General features: G+C 37.0%; 1 protein-coding gene across 2 annotated transcripts in view; it reads left to right on the top strand.

Annotated features, from left to right (window-relative positions):
• Positions 1 to 16,474, top strand: part of EMC2 (ER membrane protein complex subunit 2) — a 60,959-nt gene extending 44,485 nt beyond the window's left edge. The window contains exons 6-11 of one of the 2 annotated variants that reach the window (XM_032800317.2): positions 2,751 to 2,836; positions 2,998 to 3,057; positions 5,765 to 5,846; positions 6,885 to 6,995; positions 8,766 to 8,870; positions 16,062 to 16,474. In XM_032800317.2, the coding sequence (XP_032656208.1) occupies positions 2,751 to 2,836; positions 2,998 to 3,057; positions 5,765 to 5,846; positions 6,885 to 6,995; positions 8,766 to 8,870; positions 16,062 to 16,148 (531 nt within the window). In that variant the 3' untranslated portion in view covers positions 16,149 to 16,474. The remainder of the gene's footprint in view (positions 1 to 2,750; positions 2,837 to 2,997; positions 3,058 to 5,764; positions 5,847 to 6,884; positions 6,996 to 8,765; positions 8,871 to 16,061) is intronic. The other variant, XM_032800318.2, reaches the window with a different exon arrangement.
• The last annotated feature ends 7,348 nt before the right edge of the window (positions 16,475 to 23,822 follow it).

Here is a 23,822-nt window from a genome sequence, read left to right on the forward strand (position 1 = left end):
TTTATTTTCTAAGTACTAGTCTAATCCAATGCTGTTGAGTTTGGGATTTGATTACTTGAGTTATCACTTCTTTTAGAGCATAATTACAGAACTTGTGTTGCTTCTTTCCAGACTTGCTCAAGTTTTCATTTAATCTTAGAGGGCCAAAGTTGTTAATAGGAAGAATAAACTTCAGTAAGTGTCAAGTTTCTTTCTAAGTATGCCATTCTCATTTTTTTTATATTCTTGAATTCTGTTACAGTGAATGTTACATGCTTGCTTCCAACCTAGAAGAAATTAAATTAGGCAAATCCTAAAAGGATGAGTATGTAGTTAGAGATTAATAAAGAATTAAGGGTAGCCAAAAATGTAGAGACTGTAGAAGACCATGCTTGACTATGTGGCTGGGATGGCGTGACACAAAGATGTGAATTTTAGAAATATGATTTCACACTGTGAAATAAACAGCTCTTTAATAAAAAAAAATGAGGCAATATTTATTGAACAACTGTTCATTTCCAGGCAACCCAAGCATCTAGATATTTTCTTTACATGGTTTACTTTTGTTACTCATTTTTCTCAAATTTTGTGTGTTCATATAGAAAAATGTATGAGCCTAGTGTTAATGGGGGGTGACTTTCTTGAGGACTCTGAAGGAGGGTTGCCCTTTTGTGACCTTTTCATAATTTAGCATTTTTTCCCTTTGCCTATACCATGAAATTTACTTTAAAAAAAAAAAGTGTGAGAAAATCATAGCTCTGTTTATGAGAGATCAGTCTGTAAAGCAGTGATCCCCAAACTTTTCATGGTCGTGTCCCTTCCACCCCTGTCTGCGCATCGCCTCACCGGGAACAGGGTCCCACCTTCTGGGAGAGCAGACACAGACAGAGGTAAGAGGGGGGACAGAAGCTGTGGGCTGTGGCTGGGAATGGAGCCACAGCCAGTGGCCTAGGCTGGGGGCGGGGCAAGGTGCGGAGCCACTGCCAGGTTGGGGATTGATGGCAGGGGCGGGAGGTGAGGCTAGAGGTGAGACCAGAGCAGAGCGGGACTGGATGGTGTGCCCTCCCAGTGCCCCACCTCTCCCAAATGTTCCTCTGCACCCCTCTAAGGGGTGCACCTCACAGTTTAGGGACCTTTGCTGTAAAGCTTCTACAGGTCCAAGATTTAATAAAGCCCATCCTGGGGCTCAGCCTAATGTAACTTGTGGGAAAAGGAGGAAGAAAAATCGTACGTTTGTTTGTTTTGTTTTGTTTTGTTTGTTTGTTTATTTTAAGGAGAGACTGGAGGGCAGGCAAAAAGCAGCTATTTAGAATGTTAGGATCTCTTTCAAAGGAGATGGACTGGGGCAGAAAGGGCAGGTGAGGCTGTCAAAAGTGCATAAGAAATACATTTATTAAATGACCTATAAAGTTACAATTAATAGCTTTATGGTACACAAAGGAACATGGGAGATGTGGTAGAGATGACACAGCCCTTAGCCAAAGTGTGCAATCTAAATTTTAGGTATGATTGGGGGAGGGAGGGTCATGAGCAACAGTAAGAGGATGGAGAGAGAAAATAAGGGATACCAAAGTTTAGTGTGGATACTGCCACCACATGGGGTAGGGGTATATGAGTGCATGCAAGGTATAGAGAAGAATGCTTCTCCGTGTCTATCTGCAGTACTTGTGATCATTCAAGGGACAATAGTTTAAGTGAATGGAGTGGAGTGTTGCTGGTAGTACATTCTTTGTGAGGTGACTATACTCTAGGACTTGCTTCCCTGCATGGTCTCTGGGGTGTTTTGTGGTATGGTATAGGGTTTTGGAGCAAATGGCTGGGGAGAGTCATAGTATTACGCCACTGGGGGGGGGTTTCTATCAATTTTTTTACCTCTTAGAATTTATGCATACCTTTACATGCTGATCCAAACCCAGTGAAGTCAATGAAAAGTCTGCCTTCCAGAATAGTGTCAGCACACCAGAAATCCATGCGTGCATATATGCTGCTCAGAATAATGAATTACTAAAATGCTGTGTAGTCTCTCTCCTTGTGAGGGGGGAAGTGTCAACTGTTACTACAATGCAATACCTCCATCTCTTGGATTTATATTGTTTCTGTTAAAATGCATTTTCCACAGAAATATGAAAAGCAAGTTAGTTTTGGAAAAGTTTTGCACATTTGTCACATGAATCATTTAAGATGAAGGGCACAAAGGCAGTAGCTATTTTTTAATTAACTTCATACTCTAAATTATTTTTTGTGCATTAAGAATGATGAAAGCTTGATTAAGAAGATACTGTAATTTTATACAACACTATTAGAAGTGACATTTAGCTCTTCATGTCAACAATCTTAAAAATTGCAGAGAGCCATTCTTAATACAGTGGCAGTCACGATGCCACTGTGGAATTCTCTAATCTCTAGTGACTGACTATCCCTAAAAACCGGATCTTATGAATGACAGGGTAGGAAAGGTTGTGTTGGATAAAGATTAGCATTATCCTGCTGCTTTGTAATTATCAGAATCTGGACAGTCACTTATTTGGATGAAATGATGCATACAATTTCTGCATCCAAAGTAAAGCATATGTAATGTGATTGATTGTAAGAGGAGTTTTCAAATCTCCCAGTAGGATGTCATAGGGTAAATTTATAAACTCCAGCTAAGCAGTTGTTCTGCATTGGAATTCCACTGGCATTGAGATAATAATTTGCACAGTCAAATTGCCTTCTTTACAAAAACCCAGGGAATTATGAGAGCCTAAGCCTTTATTAATGTCAACCCATAGGCAACAAGAAAGCGTAAGATTGCCATTCGAAAAGCCCAGGGGAAAAATGTTGAGGCCATCCGAGAGCTGAATGAGTATCTGGAACAGTGAGTGTTTTACAAGAAAAAGGATTGTGTTTTGCTATTCTGATAAATCTTTTTAATTAAAATGGAATTTGCATTTGATTTATGCCTTTGCTTCCATGCTGTTCATTTACAGAATCTCTGCACAAGCTTTTTTTATTTTTTTTAAATTTCTCCCCATCCAGATTTGTTGGGGACCAAGAAGCTTGGCATGAACTTGCAGAACTTTACATCAATGAGCATGAGTAAGTTGTTTGCTGAGTCTACATAAGAATTGCTAGGTTGAAATCTTCTCTGTGTAAATCAAAATCCATAGTGACTGTTTCTAAAGGCATGTATAAATTTATATAAAGGTATACAGTTTGGTGGCCAGTATGACAGAGAACATCATAAAGCAATTAGGAACCTGATGTGGCTAGCAAATTCTTTAACAAGGTATTTTATTTAAAAATATGAAGGATTTAACAAAGTGGGGAGGGTGGAGGGAGAATGTTGACCACATTTTGTTTAAAATGAATCCTGCTTGTGTAAAGAAGAATTGAATAATAATTTTCAGAATATCCTGTTCAGATAATGTTCTTCATTACATCTAAATTTTAAATGCTTGGAGTCTACAAAACTTATCTGTGGATAATTTAATGCTATGAGTTGATTTCTAGGAGGCTTCTGTAGAAGGACATAATACAAATCCTATTCATTTACCATTGTTCTTTTTAAAAAAAAACCAGTATTGGTCCAAAGTAGGGGCATTTGGTTGCCTGGGAACAAAACTAAGTGCAGTCAAGAATGTTGAATGTTGTAGGAACTTACTTATTGGATATTTAATGTTTTTGTTAGCTTTTTTTTATTGCTGTAGTGACAGGAGGAAATCCCAGTGTGAGAGGATTATCCCAAAGCCTTAGTGCCAGTTTTCTAATATTGCAGCATTAATTCTAACCTCCATCCAGAGGCATGTTCTTTTTTTTCTCTTTAGTTCATCACCCAGCCTGAATTATATCATATTGTTTCCTTCCTTCCTTTCCAGAAAGTGGTAAAAGAATCACATTCTCAGGGAAAAGGTGACCATTCTCATTGTGCCAGAAAAACCAGTCCCAGTTCCCACAGAAAATAAAATAAATACTCAGATCTTCTGACTCTCTCTAGATCTATAGTTTTAGTGCACAGATTTTCCATTTCTTTTGGGAAATATGCCAACAACTGTATAGAAAAACAAATAGCTCAGAAAACTTTTTTATTGCAATGTATAAAAATATATGTTACATAGTGAAGGCTACAGCTACATGATTATTTCTTTCTGCAGTTTCCTGCTTTTTGCTGACATTTTGCTTTTTTTCAAAATTTTTCTTGAGCAATAGTGTATGGAATTTATCTGAGTTCACTGAAAAATTGAACCACATTGAATGTATGCCCATGAGCATTATCAAATAAATAGTTTTCAAGAGTATTGGTTATGAAATAATGCAAATTCTTGGCCGAGAAACAGCTGAAAGCAATTTTTTTAGGAAATTATTGTGGTCGGCCTACACTTCTCAGCTATGTTATAAATTCTGTTTTGACTTTAAAGCTGGTTAAAGTTACAGATTTCGGCCCTGATTCTGCAAAGATTTATGCACATGATTATCTTCAATAACTGTAAATAGTGCTCAGTCCTGCAATCTGATCCATTAGTGAGGAATGATGTCCCTCTCCATAGCCTAAGTGAGGGGTCTTCAAGTCGTCATCCATATGTGTGTAAGCCGAAATCGGGGCCGTGATAATGTATAATGATAAATGTATATACCAAGATATTATGAGTAAATTGTGGACCAAAACTGCAAATTTTTATTTTAAAAAATACAGTCCCTATTACAAATATAAAGTGTACAGCTATAAACTTCCATAACATGGTTTATTTGCTATTATAGCTAGAGTAACTATCTGTCAATATTTACTTTATAAACCCCAGTTTTCTGGGTTTGGGCATCTTACTATTTCAAACCACATTGAACTAAGATGTCTTATATCTGGTTTAAATCCAAATTCTGAATGTTCTACAGGTAACAGTGTAAATCATTTGAACCACACTGAAATTTTATGGTTTGTATATTTAGTACACAAATAGGCCCCCAAAATGGTTTTGTGAGCTTTTTCTCTATTATTTTTTTTAAAGACTTCATTAAAGAAAAGAGTGGTAACTTCCTCTTTTGGAATGGTATAAATATTGCCATTTAAATTTGTATAGTATTTTGTATCTGTATGCAAATCTGGTATACTCGATTTAGAGGTGTTCACGTTAAGGTGTTAGGAATTAATTGCAAGGCTGAGACCTAAAGGGTAGACCTAGCGTGGGGCTGATTCCAGAATCAGAGCCTTACTCCATAATTTTCAATGGCTTATGAAGCATCAAATAACTTAAAATTCTGTCTTCAGCTGTGGAACAAAATGATGGTAGCTTGTCTTTAAAATTAATCAAATGTTTTGTAGCAGTTCGGGGTTTTTAAAGTCTTTAAAGAAGATGTCTTGTTTATTAAAGTGGTACCCATCACTGCTTAGTAGGTGTTTTAAGTGTTCACACCTTATATTAATTGTTTCTGTATGCCGCCAAGTCCATTAAAATGACACATAATATATACTCAATACTGGTCATTACACTGTTGGGTGTGGAATCCTTAAATAACTTCAATGCATAGTCCTCTGAAAGAAACATGAGTTGACAGTGATATAAGATCATTTCCACTGAGCCTATTTCAGTTCACAAGGTATTATGATTATATATATAAAAAATCATTAAATCCTCAATTCTTTAAGAAATTCTGTTTTATTATCATAAATGTCATGAAATAAGAGCACAATATACAATTATAATAAGGAGGGCCAAAATACTGAACTGTAAAGAATACAATAGCAAAGACCTACGCACACATCAAATCAGCAGTTTGTTTTATGTCACTTTCTGCTTTTGATGTTCCTCAGTTATGCAAAGGCGGCCTTCTGTTTGGAGGAGCTTATGATGGCTAATCCACACAACCACTTATATTGTCAGCAATTTGCTGAAGTAAGTATTTTCAAAAGAATCAATTGTGTTTGAATAGCTGTTCTGGTTTTGCTATTAACGGGAATAATACAAATAAAATAAAAAAAAAATCTTTTTAGTATGTTTCACCTTTGGGATTTTAAGTAAGTACAAAGAGAAGACATCAGTTTAAAACACCTGATAGAACTTTGCACGTTCATTAATGATTTTTTAAAAAAAATCCTAGGATTACTACTTTTACTAAATTATAAATAAGAATTAAACCATCATTTGTTGAATGTACAAATTCTTATTGAACTAAACTAAGCTTGTTGAAATGTTTATGCTCTTCAATGAAGTTTCAAAGCTAAATGCATGAGAAATTAAGCCTTTGTATAAATTAGTGCTTTTCTTGTGAAGTATGTTTTGCTTTTGGTACAATCAAGGGGCCAGATCTTGCAGTCCTCCTTTGTAGGATATCTTGCCTGACAGAGAATTGGGGAAAAATTATGGGATTTGGCCCAAGATATTTAGCAGTTTGCACTAAATTCCAGTTTTTAAATTTTTAAAAAATGGTGGTATTATTAGTGAGAATAGATACAATTCGTTCTGTTTACATGGATTAAATATTAGATAATTGTTCAAATTTAAGGGTCTGCTTATATCGCTTTGTGGTTCCCAGAAATCCATATTGCTAGAATACAGCATCTAATATGTATTCCTTCTCTAGCTAATGTAATAATGGGAATTAATTCATTTAATTTCTCCTTTATTCTGTCAGTGAGTGACATTTTTAAAATAGCAGTGACTTTTTTTTATAGTGAGAGCAAGTTTGTTTGTTTTTTAATTTGATTATTATTGTTAGCCTCACAGGCTAGTGCTTTGCCTTTTGTGTTTCACATGACATTCAAGATTTAGATGAGTCTTAATGGTGTTAAGAGTAGTTTCTATAATCTCTTTGATTCAGATAGATAGAAAATATCTACCTACTGTAGTTTCTGGTGCTGGAGGCATGATGAAACATGCAAGTTTTCAAAGTAGTAAAATAAAACAGATTTAATCAGTGTATAATTTTAACAGGTTAAATATACCCAAGGCGGGCTTGAAAACCTTGAACTATCAAGAAAATATTTTGCACAAGCATTGAAACTGAACAACAGAAACATGAGAGCTTTGTTTGGACTATACATGGTGAGTTTGAATGAATACTCATTGATTGTGTGTTTGTCATTTAAAATTCAGTGATCTTCCTAGTCTAATATAATAGTTTTACTGATTTGAATGAGAGTTATTAACCATCAGGAAAGAACTGTTTGTTCAGCCAACACGTAGAGGGCCTGCTTCCACACCAATTGAAATCAGTGGGACACAGGAGGACCTAAATTCTGTTCTTGCTCTACCCCTGACCTTCACATCACACTTCTGTGCCCTTAGTTCCCCATATATCAAATGAGATCATTATACATCAACCTGCGTAAAGTGCTTTGAGATGTAGTTAATGCACTGTAATGGGGTTTTGTTTTTGTTTGGGAATTTAATTGCAAAAAGTATGATTATTCTATAACCTTGTCTGTACTACAGAAACTTTGCAAAAATTTCCCCAATTTCCTACACCAGTTCAACTCCACCGGGGGTAGCAACAGAGGAAGCCTAGTGTAAATGAGTTGCCGACATTTTAAGTAATTCACCTTTTGAAAAGCAACTGGATAAAGTGAACTGTGAGGGTACTAGAATTATTATTTATTTAACCTTAACTTACCATTGACGTGCATTTTGGGGGATTGGATTATTCATGGTAACAGTATGTGCTTTTTAACAATTACAGTATATTTATTATTGTAGGACTATCTTAACCTTAAGTTAACAATGTAGTTTTACTTGGGAATAAAAAAAAATTTGTGGACAGTAGCTGTCAGTTAGACGTTTGGTAATGAATCAAACATACTATATGTACTATCTTGCCTTTCTATTTAGGGCACATTCAAGCACTGAATTGTTAAGCATTAATGAGACCAAATTAATAATAAAATAAAAACTTTTTCCTAAATCTGTGGCTTCTTCATTACTGAGTGGTGATGGGATTTGCTGCTGCGAGAGTATTTAGTGTCCCAGTGTTTCTGCAGTCACAAGTTGTATAATTAGTTTTGAGAATTTTCTGCAAGCAAGCAATTATCCCTTATGTGTTTTACGTTAATGGAAACTTCTCTAATGAAGCTATGTTCAACATTGATATTTATTTTAAGGGCAGACATGCACGACTACCTTAAAACTGTTGATCTCTAATATGTCAGTCTGGATACTAAGGGTATGTCTACACTGCAGATAGACACCAGCGACTGGCCCATGCCAGCTGATTCAGGCTCTCAAGGCTTGGGCTAAGGGGCTGTTTAACTGTAGTGTAGACATTTGGGCTCAGGATGCAACCAGAGCTATGGGACCCTACCACCTTGCAGATCCTAGAATTCAGACCAAGCCTGAACATCTCCACTGCCATTAAACAGCCCTTAGCCTGAGCCGCATAAACCTGAGTCAGCTGGCACTGCCAGCAACGGGTATTTTCTTGCAGTGTAGACATATCCCAAGACATTGGGTTTTATAGCCTCCTTGCCAGCAGATGGAGACCAAAAGCTATTTTTTGTGATAATTTCACCCCATAAATGGGAATGGACTGATAGAAAAAGAACTGGGCATATTCAATCTCCCACACAGGGATAGGAGAGAGAGACCTTCTTATGGACAACTGAACCCCAAAGTCTTTAATTTTAGTGAGATCAGTTCTCAATTCTTTGAACAGTCTAGTTTTAGACTGGAGACTGTTTATGAGCCAAGGTTTCATTTTACTTTCTTTCTTCGTTCCTTTCTGTTGGACTGTGTGTGGCGCACACCACCAGTTCCTGTGGTCCCCTCTTTTGTATATGTATACATTTTGCAATCTTACTATTTTTTGTTTTGTAATCCTAGTCTGCCAGCCATATTGCTTCCAATCCTAAAGCAAGTGCAAAAATGAAAAAGGACAATATGAAGTTTGCCAGTTGGGCAGCTAACCAAATCAATAGAGCTTACCAGGTCAGTATATTGTCTACATTTTAAAGTCTTCTCCTGGACATACTGCATATCTCCATGTTATGATAAAATGGGTTACTAAAAGGCAAGATGTCTGCATATCTTAATAGCTTTTCTGCTTCTTTTAAAATTAAAATAGGACAGATTTGCCGCTTCCATAAGTCAGCATGGCTTGATCGATTTCAGGTCACGGCAGCTGATGATCTGATTCAAATATATGCATTCTATTTCTGTGTAAAGGACTCTGATGTTTTACACGCTGTATTAATCTGTATTACCTACTGATTTTTTTTTGTCTCTATTGATTAGTTCTTCCTAGTATTAGCATAGAATGCACAGGGTAGCATTATATGAATCTCCAAGACTTGGGACTAGATATTTTGGATTGTTTCATATGTGATATATCAGTAGACAATTAAAATAGTTTTGAATTTCTATTTTAGTTGTGTTATTTACTAAAAGAAAACTAATTAAGGGTTCTTAGTATTTGCCCTTCCCTTCAGGTTTATAAAGATCAAAATAAATTATTTAACAATGTATTAGATAAGTATCCTAAAATGTGCCAAATCACTGTTGGTGCTGGTTTTCCATAGTTTATATAGGAAGTGGACATGATATATTGCACAAAATTAAACTTTGTGGGCCAGATTCAAAACGCATTCAAGATAATGGGAGTCTTTCCAATGATTTAAAGCAGGGATCGGCAGTCTTTGGCACGTGGCCCGCCAGAGTAAGCACCCTGGCTGGCCGGGCCGGTTTGTTTACCTGCCACAACTGCAGGTTCAGCTGATCACGGCTCCCACTGGCCGCGGTTCACCATCCCAGGCTAATGGGGACTGTGGGAACCGGCGCGGGCCAAGGGATGTGCTGGCTGCCGCCTCCTGTAGCCCCCCTTCGCCTGGAGCGGCAAACCACAGCCAGTGGGAACCACGATCTGCCAAACCTGCGGACATGGCAGGTAAACAAAGTAGCTTGGCCCACCAAGGGGCTTACTCGGACGGGCCGCATGCCAAAGGTTGCCAGTCCCTGATTTAAAGGGTTACGCATCAGGCTGTATGTAGGTTTAAAATAATTCTTGAATAGGAAACAGTTATTAGCATGTTGATTTCTGTTCTCACTCTGCTTTCTGAAATCATGTCCAGAACTTGGTAACTACTCAGCTTGTTTATTGTTTGTACTTGATAGGAACTGATACCACAATAAGGAATAGCACTCTTTATGCTAAGTGTTGTACAAACACACAGGAAGAAATGGTCCTTTCCCTGAGTTTACAGCCTAGTTTAAGACAAATCTCACAATGTGGATGTAACAAACAGAGGGGAATTGGGTGGAGAAGACGACACAGTGACAAGTTTTTCCTCTGAGACTATTTTTATCTGTGTAGTACAAATTGAACCAGCTCACTCACTCAGGCCAATCATTCAAGGCAGATAATACCAGATTCACTGAAGATGGCACACACAAAGAAGAGAGCCTGTCACAAGCCTGGCCTCCCTAGTAACACTTTCCCTGCTGTTGTATGTATAAGGTTGTGGTATTGCAACACAAGCCTTTCTGGTCTCTCTCACCCTCTTTTATCGAACAAAATTGATTTTATTAAGTGTGAAGAAAAGTCCACTTTTCTCTTTGCGTTGGTGTCCTTTCTGGTGTACATTGTTATTTCAGTGTCTGGGTGGAGTGTGGTATCTCATTCTCCCACAATGCCTTATTAGGATGTTTTACCTTCACGGTGCCTTACTGCTTTCTAGCTTAAGCTATTTAATGGTATAACTGATGTTCTGCAGCTGACGCTTGTGTAATTTAATTGGGCTTCTCTTCATGACATCAGGTCCTGACCACATACAGCTTTACTAAAGCAAGAAGGCACATAGGGAATAGCTTCTCTGGAAAGTGTCAATGGCAGGTGTCAACTGTGAGACTGTTTCCACTTTGCACTGTTAGTCAAGTGGTTCCTGACTCAGCACACTGATGATTTCTTCTTTGAAACAATGTGGTGTGAACCACAGTATATCCATAAAGAAAGTACTTGATAATCAAAAGGATGGCTTATGTCTCCATATTTATATGGTTAACTGCACTTCATTCCTTATGTCAATAAATCATCAGCACATTTGTTCATGACAATAAGCAGTGTGTGTGGAATGCCATTCTATCTTTTTATATATGATTTGCACAAAAATGTAAGACTCCCATTGACTTCAATATGCATTGAATTGGGCCTTATGTATCTGAAGTAAAATATTGATAGGAATCCCACAAATTGCAGGATCCACCAAAGAAACCTGGTGAGCAGAATGTGAGTTGCATTTGGTTTCTTGTAACTAAGTACAGCAGGATAGTTTTTAAAAGATGTATCTTTCAAAATTAATGCAAATACTAGTGCTGTTTTCATACAGGAATTGAGCATTGGCCTGCTAAACCCAGGGTTGTGAGTTCAATCCTTGAGGGGGCCGCTTAGGGATCTGGGGCAAAAATCAGTACTTGGTCCTGCTAGTGAAGGCAGGGGGCTGGACTTGATGACCTTTCAAGGTCCCTTCCAGTTCTAGGAGATAGGTATATCTCCAATTATTAATTATTTAAAAAAACCACAGAGATTAAAGAATTCAAGGCAAGATTTTTTTTAAAAGTGACTTGCGTGCCCAGTTTAAAACACTGGATTGGGGGACAGGTGCTCAGCACTTTCTGGAAAACAGCCTCTTTTAAGGTGTTTCAGGTTTGAATACCCAAAGTCACAAGCCCCTTTTGACAGTGCTGGCCTTAGTGAATTGGTGGCATAATCAGGATTAGTACTATGGAATCTTGAGTCCCAGGTTGGAACTTTAAAACTAGAGGTTTATTAGTAAAAATGAAAGCTTGTAGTTATTTGATTCACAGCCACTTATTCTTGTTCTTCTCATGTGGCTGTCTAACAGCTCACTATCACTCAGGAAATGTGATTTGTGTGGTTATTTTTTTTTGTTTTGTTTTTGTTTTACCCTATGGTGCAGTTAGACAGTTTTTGTGAAGTTATGTTGGAGCCAGGTTAAAATGATTGGCTCCCCTTTCTCAGTTGATGTTTACCAGAACAGATCACATTCACACAATGAAAATATATATTTAAAACAAATGTCAGAACTTCTTTGTGCCTTCATTCCTCTGTGACACACTGCAAACTTCAGATGTATTCTATAATAGTTTGGGATAAAAAGTGACAAATACCATATCTGACTAAAACTGCAGGGAGGGATTTCGATTTGTAGCATGTATCTACTCAAATTAGAATTTGGACAGCAACTGGCGTGAACAACATTCCTCTTGCCAAAAAAAAATTAAAAAATACAGCTGGACAGGACCATTTCCCAGTCTCACATTGCTTAAAATGTGAGTCTGACAAAACCGTGGTAGGGTTTGGTGACACCATATTAAAGACAGAGAAAATCCAGGTGGTACAGGAAATGGTGATGTTGCAGTAGGTGGCCATCTCCCGTCTAAGTCGATACGGAATCAGACCCCTTGCATAATATTGTGGTGTTGAAGATTGCCATTTTGGATGTAAAGATGAAACTTCAGTCACTTGTGCCAATTAACGTCCCTATGGCCTCTTTCTTGAGAGGAGATTCCATTTTGGATAATTAAATAGTCTATGAAACTCCACCCTTCTCCCACATTCCCCAAAGTTCTGTGCAAAGTGAGATCGGAGACATAAAAATCTTAGTGAGTTTATGAGTTCTGCTATGTGGACTTGCTGGCATTGTCAGCAACTCAATTTGTCCTTCAGTCATGTCTGTTCTCTTACTCCAGAGAGGTTAGATGCATTCTTCATCCTGGTTTGGCTGCCTAGCAAAGTAATGTAGATTTGTGGCTCTGAATATGGATGTTTTAACTGAAGAAGTATAGGGGTGTTGGGAGTTCTGTTGCAAAATATATGCTCTTGAGATGGCTTTTCCATGTGGATTTTAAACTTAGATTCCCACCAGTTTCATGCACAATATCATTTTGGATAACTTCCTCTGTTTTGTCAAGTTTAGGTTTACAGGTTTATTTGATAAATATTCAGTTGTTTTGTTTTTTCAGTGGATCTCTATTTTTGATAATTAAAAATGTTTCTTTAGTGGCCTACTTCTCTTCATCTGGCTTCTGGAACCTAATTTTAGTCTTTTGCTTTGTTTTTTCCCCTAAGCTTGAGTCTCTATTCAAACTATTGAATTGCTTTTGTTTCTTGTATTAAGTGGTTTTATTTTGTTTGTGAACACTCAGATGAAATTAAACAAAACAAAATTTATACAACAATTTAGGAAAACAAAATTATCCAAGATCTGTCAGACTGGAATAGGAGTTATGAATTTTTTTAGGAGTACAAATATTTCCACTTACATATTTTTTGGCAATCCATATTTATTTAAGTGTTCAATATTTGTTCATCCCTGCTAACTAGTGCGTCTCTAACTGTGCTTGGTCTAGAAGAGAAATGTCCATTTAGGAAGGGAGAATTGTCTGGTATCTGGAACTCCTGGATTCTAACCCTGACACTAAAAACAGGATTACTTCTCAGGGCATTGGGTTTAATTGTTTGTAAAAACACTGTTAACTCATCATATGAAAGCCTTTATAAAAATACCAACTATTGAAGAATAAGTGCATTTCTTTTATATTAAACACTTGAGACTGGTGGCTTGTTATCAAGATTAGGTTTTACATTGTGTGGAGGTCACACAACATCTTTTTAGGGAAATTCTGACCTGTGATATCAAAGCAAGCTCCCTACAGTTGTATATAAAATCCATTTATTTAACTATCGACATGAATCACAGAAAAAGTGAAGAATTACTTCTTTCTTTGTGTTGCTTAACATCAAAACAAAATATGGCTACCTAATGCTCTCCAATTAGATAATTGGTTTAGCATGTCCTGTGGTAGAAGCATTTCAGCAGAGGCAAGCAAGTTTGATTAATGCTCATGAAAATCTTTAATGTGATCCCACTCGTGGTAACTTTCCAGATAAATGTTTCTTAGGCCCACTGCTAAATTCCTCAGTGTTAGTGAGTCACATGTTATTTATGATTGGAGAGGTGATTCTGTTACAAACATTTTGGGAAACAGAAAATTAAATCATGATTAAAAAAAAAAAAGAAAAAGGATTCCGGCTCAATCAACTGAATTGCAGTATAATGTCAGAATAGACAAAATAATTGGTCGTCAAGGAAAATTTGAAGTGATTAGATTTCAAGCTTCTATTTGTTATGATGTGGAGTTTATTTTATTTATTCTAATTTGAAGTGCATGTCAGTATCATTAAGGCAGCCACTCGTGAAACTAACAAGTAATGTTTCTTAAGTTGACAAAATATTAATTTTCTTCTCAATGTCCTTAAAGCAGAAACAGAAGTAAAATTCTGCTCATTTTGAAATCCCCTGCCTCCCTTCTCCAATCACCCCCATCCCACCCCCCAACTATTTCTACCGTGCAGCATTACTTTTTGACCACACCTTGCACAGGCTTCTGTGCTATTACTGAAAGAATCACAGGAATCATAACATGTGCTTTTAATTTTTTTTAAAATTTTTTTAAATCAAAGCTGTTTCTCAAAGTATTGGACCTCCCCAAGTATTTGATTAGGACTGTTATTTTTTTTTGTGTGGGAAAAGAAGGGCATAGAAGAGAGGTTTTTTTCTGTTCTCTTCAAATCCAGGCAAAGGATACTTTATCAGCTGGAAAGGCAGAAAGCAATCTCTGCTGTTCCTCTAAAGCGTTATCATTATGGGCAGTTATGGGAATCTGACAATTTCAAAGGTGGATTTACATCTACTAGCACAGGCAAAATTAAATAACATCCCACTTTCAGAAAAAGCGAGGTATTTTTTAGTTAAGGGATACAGTAAACAGTTTGTCATCATAGCTACATTTTATGCTTCTAGATATTTAATTTGTAATGCCTTTTTTATTTAGCATACCAAATCTAGTTTTTTAACAACAGAAAGCTAACAGCTAGGAATTAAAGGAAACCTAATGTTAGACTGTAGCTTAAGGGGTCAAAAGCAGGTTAACAGCTCCTGCAGCTTGCTGCTGCTGTGATATTACCTGAGCTTGATCACTTAATCTTTCTCAACAGGTCATGAGAAGTTTGCTAAATTAAGTTAATTACAAGAGAGATGAGACACATCATAAATCAAGGACTAAGCATGCAGGACAGCAGTGGTATTTGAAGGAAAAAATCATTAAATTGTAAATTTATTGAATGTTTAGATGTTAACATTTAGTCAGAGAATAGGGTATTCTACTAACAGCAAATTATAGTCAGTACTTCTTTATCACCAAAATATTTAGTATGGGTATGTTTAAAAAAAAAAAAAAATTGGTGGTCGCTTTTTTTTTCCCACTTGACTGAAGCACCAACATAGCCAATAAATCTATTGTGTTTATATCAGGCTGATGAGTGATGGGAATTGTCAGTACAGTTAGAAAACTCATTTTGAGATCAGCATGGGGTAGTCAACAACTCTTCCCACCGCACCCCCCCCGGGGTAAGTCTTAACAAACAACTCCCACCGCACACCCCTCCACCTACCACGAACTCCATCGGCCCCCATCCCCTCTTCCCCCCCCGATGCTAGGCTACTAGTATAGTATGGAATTTTAATGCCAAAATGTGCAAAGGTAGTATTTGCATGGCTTCATATTCCTTCTTTACCAATATAGGCTTTATTTCAAATTCCGTCTGGAATTACGATTGTAATGGTAGATTATAATTAAATAAAAGGTTCTGACTCTCAATCACAGTTGAACTGAGAAATACATTTATGGGATCACTGCCTTGCTTTACCGTATGTTTTTGTAAGTAAACTATTCCATTCCCGTGCTGTAAATAATATGGAGGCTTATTAGTCTTTTTTATCATGTGCAGATCATTCCTCTATCAAAATATGAACATGATCTAAGTTAAATCAGTTAATAGACCAGCTTTTTTAAATGTTTGTAGCAAATCACAAAGCAGACAGTGGATACATTATCTTTTCTCTTGTTACGGTAAATGCTAACTTAAGTGGTACAATCTTATTGAAACATTTGTTTGTTTTTGCAGTAAATTGGTACACTGTGTGTTTTAAGTTATTTTTGATTAACGTTTAGAACCATAGCTTGTACAAGACTATTGCACAGCATTGTGTAGTGCATTTTCTGTCACATGACTGGTAAAAGTGAGTTTATTCTTTTCCTTAGTTTGCAGGTCGCAGTAAGAAAGAGACTAAGTACTCTCTGAAGGCAGTGGAAGACATGTTGGAAGCCCTGCAAATCACTCAATCATAAGCTGTCACAAAGAGATCTAATGTTAGATTTTACAACTCCATGTTCAACCTTTAATGATCTATGAGTTATGTTACTTTAAATGCCTAATTCCATTGTTAGTTAATGTGCTATCTTAAAGAATGTTTTTATGAAAATTTAAAATGTCTATTTATTGATGCTGTGAAGAAGACACATGAAAACTCACTGAAATGTGTAACTTATCCCAGGAAGATAACAAAGAAATTAAATGTATTGCACATCAGTCTCTTCAGATCTTGTATATACAATGACTGCTTTTTAAGCCATAACCTGACGTAGAAATAAACTTGTTAAATGATCAATTACAATTATGTATTGGGCCTGCAGACTTATACATATAGATGAATACCATATGTTAGATAAAATTATCTTAATTGAATACTTGAGTTAAAATGTGGTAAAAGGTAGACAATTACTGAGCAGTATTCATTATACAAATATGAGTCATTACTGTACCTGTGCACGTTTAATCAAGAATACATTTGATATTAAAGTTTTTAAGATATTTTCTTGTGTATAGAAATGGAAGCAATATAATCATGCCCTTAGTTTCAGTGGAAATAACTCAGATGCTTAAAGATAAGCATGTGCTTAATGCTTTGCTGGAGCCTTTGTGTATAAATGCATGAGCAAGTATCCGCTTGTCTATGCAGCTATGTGACTGGTGCATCTACCTGCACATTTTTTATTTGTGCAGTTAAGGACAGTAGGAAACCACCTCATGCTTCAAGAACTATGTGAATACAGTATTGTGTACTAGTTTTGATATTTACTGAGCAAAACAGTGCAACTCATGGTTTATGAATCTTTGGTTCAGTCAGAATTAAGCTGCTGTTATTTCATAAACTATGGCAATTTAGTCATGCAGATGTTTCTTCTGCTGAAGTTTCAGCAATCGGGCTGCAGAGTCGAAATTATATTGACTAAAAAATTCCAGTCTGAAATACTTCAACCCTTGATTTTAATGATGGATATCAACATAATTAATAGTACGGCTCATATTTTAAACTTCATGTTCTTCTATACCCAGAGCGAGGTTAAGTCAAGGGCACTATACGCCTTCTTAAGGCCCCAATTCATGTGATCATGTGATGAGATCAGAGACTTTCAGCTTTCATAGAAATAAATACAAGTTTCTGTCCCTCATGGATTCACAAAATAGCTTGAAAACATGACCCACAGGTAACTGATATCTGCCAGAGTCTGCCTACAATAGCTCAAATTGCTGTTTTGAACAATAGCTCCAAAATGTGAACTGACTTATTCATCTTAACTCTGAAACATGCTTCCACCCCAAGGAGGAGTGGGGTATGGGCAGTGGGGCCTTGGGATGTGGGTTTTGCCCTAGATTGCCTTAATGCAATCCTACTAAATGCCAAAAGGCATGTATTATAATGGGCTAGTTCACATTTCAGAAACATGGTTTACTTCGTTTGGGTCACTTCACCCCACAAAGATTTAAAACAAAACTCAATAATTTGGTTTTACAGTGAATCATTGAAACAAAGCATGAAGTGTTTCCAAACAATAGGTTGAAAATTTGGTAAAATTATTGAAAAATAGCAGGTACGTTTTCCCATAGGTACTTGTTAAACGTGAAGCCAGTGATGTATGTATTTTGGTTTTAAATGAATTGCCTTTGATTAGTCAATTCAGAATTAGCTATATTATTTATAATATTTACTATCAAGTGTAGGAATAAAAGCTAGGATTTCTTTTCTGCATTAGGAATGTTTTCAGTATTAATTGTATCAAGATTATAAAGTGGCAGTTCTCACAAACATTTTCTGTCCTTAATTATGATCTTATTCCTCATCAGTTCCACAGTCAAAGGATTTCCACCTCCAGATTACTTCTATATAAAAAGTTGCCCTGACTTATGGGATATACTTTAAATATTTAGAATTTCACTTTTATACTAATAGCTAAAAGAAATGTATGTATTCAACCAGTTCGTGAGTAAATCAAGGAGATACTTTATTACAATAAGTGATTCACAGGCCCTTTCTATTGTATATTTTTAAGATGACAATAATGTGTCAATAGAGAATATTAAGTGTGAAACTCAAAAGTAAACCTAGAGATTTCTTTGTGAATTTCCAGCCTTGTACTTTAGGAGTGCGCCATCTAGAGTTTGAAAAAACTCCATAAATTTCTTCAGCACATTCTCCAATAATTGCATCCTGCAGTTCAAAAAGAATGGGAAGCTCTAGCAATGTTTGCTGAGACACATCTGTACAAAAATAAAGTCTCTTCTTTGCCTCAGAGGTTTAGATTTTCTAAATGGGTTCGATTTGCCGTACGTTTTATATCTAATATAGTTTAGTTACTATTACTATAGCATTACAGTGTGAAACCCATTGAAACAACTGTTTTATGATGCACACGTTCATCTCTAACTTCAGTGAGTAAAGTACAAGATTCATTCTGTGAAGTTTCAGCTCCTAATATTGAGTTTAGGTTCATCACTAAAATAAAACCACAAAGATACTAAGTAGAGTAACATCCAAAGTGTTTAAACATTTTCCTGTGTGTAATTTGTCATTTTGTAATTAGGAATCATTCCTCCCCAAATTTATTTCTGCCAATTGTAATAAACGTTTGTGCAGTGTTTACCTCCCAGTGTATTAATATATAGTGCACTAGTCCCATGCATCAGACAGCTGGTGATCCTTGAAAATGAACATATAAGATGTTCTGTGTGAGACAACTTTCAGCATTACTAGCACATTGACAACTTATTTGTCAAATCTAGGCCCTTTTACTAATTCCCAAATTATCCACAAATAGATATCAGTTTTGTTCCTCCTTTGAAATTATTCAGTGATGTGTCATTTTATTGATGGCTTACAGACTATCTACTATAACTGTTGCATCAAGTATTTCCTCTTTGTGTTATGTGACTAGTCTCATGGCTTGGATGCTTCCCTAAGCTTCAGAGCTTAGAAAATGACCTAGCGAATATTTATGCAAATCCACTAGTATGAATATTTGTGAAATTTTCTTTCAACTAACACTTGCAAACAGTTGGCCAGAATGGTTATGGAAAGTGATTGCAAATACCATCAAATATAACTGAGTTTTCTATTTAGATGAAGAATTGTAAATATTTTATTGCTTTATTCCCACTTTACACAATTTTGTGTCCAAGATCTATGATAAGCTCATTCATATAGGTTGACTGTTCCGAGAATAGTAATCATTTTCGTAAAATACTATTGATGGTCTAGTGAATAGAATTTCAAACAAGGGAGTTTATTTAACTGAAAAATAAATATCACTGACTTAGGTGCTGTGACAATGACAAGCACTATGTAAGTGCTAAGCGTTTTCATCAGTGTGCAGTCTCCTCTCTCCGAAGTAATAGGCTGTCATTCCATATTGTTTCAACTGGCACCGTAGATTAGGCATCTTATGGAAGCATCACATATTGAGTTACAGCATTCTGCTTTGAGATACTGAACAGTGAAGCTGTTATTTCTTATGTTGTTTTGTGCACCTGCAGTTTGACAGCATGCATGATGGGAGGTAGGTATTTGTGTTTTGATTTGGAACAAAATGCATAGACGTATATAGCAGAATCCATGTTCTCCAGATGCAAGAATGTGTGTATTTTGTGTAGAATAGATCCTCAAACCTTTTGCAGTTTAGTGTCCGGAATATCTTACAGTTGCTTTGGGAAGTTCTGTTATTAGTCAACGGAGGGTTTCCTCTTGGCAGTGTTCTGTTTGTGATGGCACCCATGTTTGCTAGTCAGTGCATTTGCAGTGGAACTTGTGTTTCAGCCAGCTTTAGAAGGGAGGAAAAAAGGAAGGCAAATTAAACTTGATTTACTGGCATGAATTTATTAGCTTCTTGTTACTTGCACCCACATATGCCAAGAAGACCAAGCACTCAGGTTTGCCATAATTGCTCTCCATGTTGTAACTGAAGAGCTCCTATATATTTAGCTGTATGACAAAATCCATTAAAATCTAAAACATATGCAACACAGTTAAAATAATTTATGTGACTTGATGAGGCTATCCTGGAATGCAAGGCAAGGACCATTCTCCCAACCTTACTCAAATTAAGATCAGAATTTAGCAGCATTACAATGCTGCTTTAACACTTTTTTTTTTTTTGGTCCGGGTAAATGGTTTCACTTTATACACTGCTTATATTACTTGCTTTACTCAGTGCTTGAAAGAAGAGAATTCTTGGATCAGTTACTTGATTGGAGCTGTAGATATATGGATCTACATGGAGGGTAAAGTACTTTGGATTAGTCATTAGTCTTCTCTGAAATGATTCTGCACCCTCGATGAGCTGTAGCCTTTTGATAGGCACCAGCAGAAAGTTGGATTTAAACCAGAGAATGTAGTTTTCAGAAAAACAAGTTCATTAATCTGCTTGCTTCTAAAAGGAAAATGGGAAGGGGGTGGGGTGGGGGTGGGTGGAGGAGTGTGGTCCAGGTGCTGGATGTGAAGTAGTAAAGACTTTTCTCACACAGGTACATTTATTCAGTCTCTCAGGAAATCCTCCAGTTGCAAATGACAGTGCAAGCACCTCCATGCTTTCCAGCCTGTTTGGCAAGGCTTTTATTTGAGGAAGGGGCTCAGGGCAGGGAAGCTGTGCAAAGGCCTGTACAACGCTCATGCTTGGGAGGAGTGGGGCTCTGAGTTAGCCAGTGCAAAGAAGGCTAATGCAACAAGCTAAAATATGTCCCCATTGGTTCTGCATTTGGGGTCCCGTGGTTAGATACCAAGAGGAGTGTAGCTGTATGCCAGCAACAGACTGGCTATATTGAACTGGGGTTGTTAGTTCCAGCCTTCCACAATGCACCGAGGGTACAAAGCCTGAGTATCCTCTGTGTGAGATCTAGCTGAATTAGCATAAGCCAAATTAAAGCACACGGGGTTGTTTGGGGGGTTTAAGAGCAGGAGATGGTAGCATTTATATTACAAATATTAATGTAGCTATGAAAAGGAAAGCAGGAAAAATGTCTTTTGTATGGGTGCATGCTACGTACTGTAATTTATGGATCTAACAGTGAGGGCAGTCTGTGCAGAAATAACAGAGGATGGAGGAAGAGAGTATATTAACCAAAGCAAAAGGAAACACTTTGCTAAATGACAGCAAAAATGATGGGACTTAGAAGCAGCATCCCAGCCAGCTATTTAATTTTTTTTTTTAAATCCTCGCCCCAGAAGCAAAAATCCCATTGACTTCCAGAAGACCAGGAGTTCACCTCTATTGTGTGTGACCCTTTTCCCTATGCTTTGTAATTTTTCTACTGAGGCCTGAATTCTGCAGTCTGATCCATGTGGGTGTACTGTGGCCACATAAAACCTTACTGATTTCAGTGGGACTCTGTGCAGATGTAAGGGTCTATCCAGACAGATCAGATTGATGCCTTAGACCCTGATTCTGCAAAGATTTATGCACATTCTTAGCATCAAGCACACAAGTAGAACTACTCAGTTCATGGGTCTATTTGCATGCGTAAATTTAAGAACGTCTTTGCAAGACTCAGCAAAATTCAAGAGGTTGTCAACTTCTGTTATCATTTTTAGTTTTTCTAATTACATTTCTTTAAAAGTATAATCTAAAATGGCATAGAGCTAACTAGGAGGGAAAACATTTCAAACCAGAGTGAGCTTTACACTAGTGCAAGTTGCCTGTTCTACCTATAGCAATTAAGGGCCTCAGCTGGTGTAAATCAGCATAGCTCCAGTGGCTCAATTCTATGCAGCTAGCTAAATTTTTTATGTCCCTTTTGTGTTCTGATTTTGCACAGGTGTTAATGACCACACTAAGTGCAATGCTGTGGAGAATCAAGCCCTAAGGTTGTAAGTGCAAACTTACTTCTGTCTCCTTGTCTGTTTGTAGTGCAATTGTTTTCATTCAGCCCCAGTTAGTACTAGCCCAGCAGCCGTAGTGTTAAGAACAAATAAAAGAGCTATTCTAGGCTGAGCTTCTGCCAATGCAGCAGCAGGACCTAAGTTGACGCCTTCTTTAAAATGAGATACCTAGGGCAGGCACTGGGAACGCTACTTACTCCGGGGCAGTGCTTACCCAAGCAGATCTCCTCTTAATATTCAGGTGAGTTCTACCAAAAAATGAAGTTTCGTGCCCCCCAAATGTATCATAATGTTCTGTAACAAGCTTTTAGTTTTGGACATAGCATTTGGAAGTGATATTTTATACCAGGAGTTGGCAACCTTTCAGAAGTGGTGTGCCGAATCTTCATTTAGTCACTCTAATTTAAGGTTTTGCGTGCCAGTAATATATTTTAAAGTTTTTAGAAGATCTCTTTCTATAAGTCTAAAATATATAACTAAACTATTGTTGTATGTAAAGTAAATAAGGTTTTTTAAATGTTTAAGAAGCTTCATTTAAAATTAAATTAAAATGCAGAGCCCCCTGGACCGGTGGCCAGGACCCAGGCAATGTGAGTGCCACTGAAAATCAGCTTGCGTGCTGTCTTCGGCATGTGTGCCATAGGTTGCCTACCCCTGTTTTATACTATGCTGATGCGGTCCCCTGGGGAAATGACTGCAAAAATCAGCACGGAGGCAGTTTCAAAAAGTGAGCAACTAAAATTAAGCATTGTTTCTGCTGCTTTAGGTAATTCAGCCTGACACAGTGGTGTGTCTGGCAAGTTGTTTTGCATTTTTGTTCTTTCTATCTATCTATTTACATACTATACTAAATTCTCTCTCTCGCTATCTGTATTTGTGTATTTATATATAGAGAGAGAAGGAGAGAGAAATAAAAGTATGACCCTTGAAGCTGTCACTGGCAGTCTGGGAATGTTTGTTTCATTTCAAGCTTTGGAAATCATGTTAAGTGTGGATAGATCACGATGTGGGGCAGCAGTATGAGAAAACCACTCAATACAGAGTAGTATTTCCTTTTCCCTGGAAAGTTGTTGTAGCTTTTTCTGTTTAAGTCAGAATGAAAAATGAAAACCATGAAAAGTTGCTAATAGTGCTATTGAAAGTCATAGCTGCTGTATCCTCTTTTCTCTAAAGTCAATGTTGTCATTTTATTTCACTAACAGGCTACTACAAAGGACGTTGGAGCATTATTTACTTAGCTTTATTTTCAGCTAGAAATATATTTTAAAAGTTCTAAAGGAGAATGAAAATGTTGAATAAATAATCAATAGCTCAACTCCTTAGTTTGAGAATGGTACTTTCTGGACCTGCTCTAACCTGGTCCAACATATATAGTTCTGCAGAGCAGGGACTGTTCTTTTCATCATTATTTGTACAGTGCCTATTACGCTACGGTTCTGGCCTCTAGAAGCTACTGTAACACAAATAACGAAAATGCTTTAAAACGCAGAGGACTTGCCATGTGGAATGGGGTCAATGGTCTGGTGTATTATTCCTCGCTCTAGTCAATATGCATGCAAAGGTTTTAAAAAGTAAGCTCCAAACTTAGGCTTCTAGGTCCATATTTAGGTAGCAGAATATGTCTGATTTCTTAATATTGCTGTTCAAACAGCCCCCACTGACTTCGGTGGCAGTTTTCAGTTGCTCAGTGCTTTTGAAAATCAGGTTACATATTTAGATGCCTATATATGGGCTTAGGTGCCTAACTTTAGGCACCCACTTTTGAGAATGTTGTCCTTAATGTGCTGCCCTTGTTAATGAAAATGAGGACAGG

The sequence above is a fragment of the Chelonoidis abingdonii genome, chromosome 2 (assembly GCF_003597395.2).
Source record: "Chelonoidis abingdonii isolate Lonesome George chromosome 2, CheloAbing_2.0, whole genome shotgun sequence".
Taxonomy (NCBI): domain Eukaryota; kingdom Metazoa; phylum Chordata; order Testudines; family Testudinidae; genus Chelonoidis; species Chelonoidis abingdonii.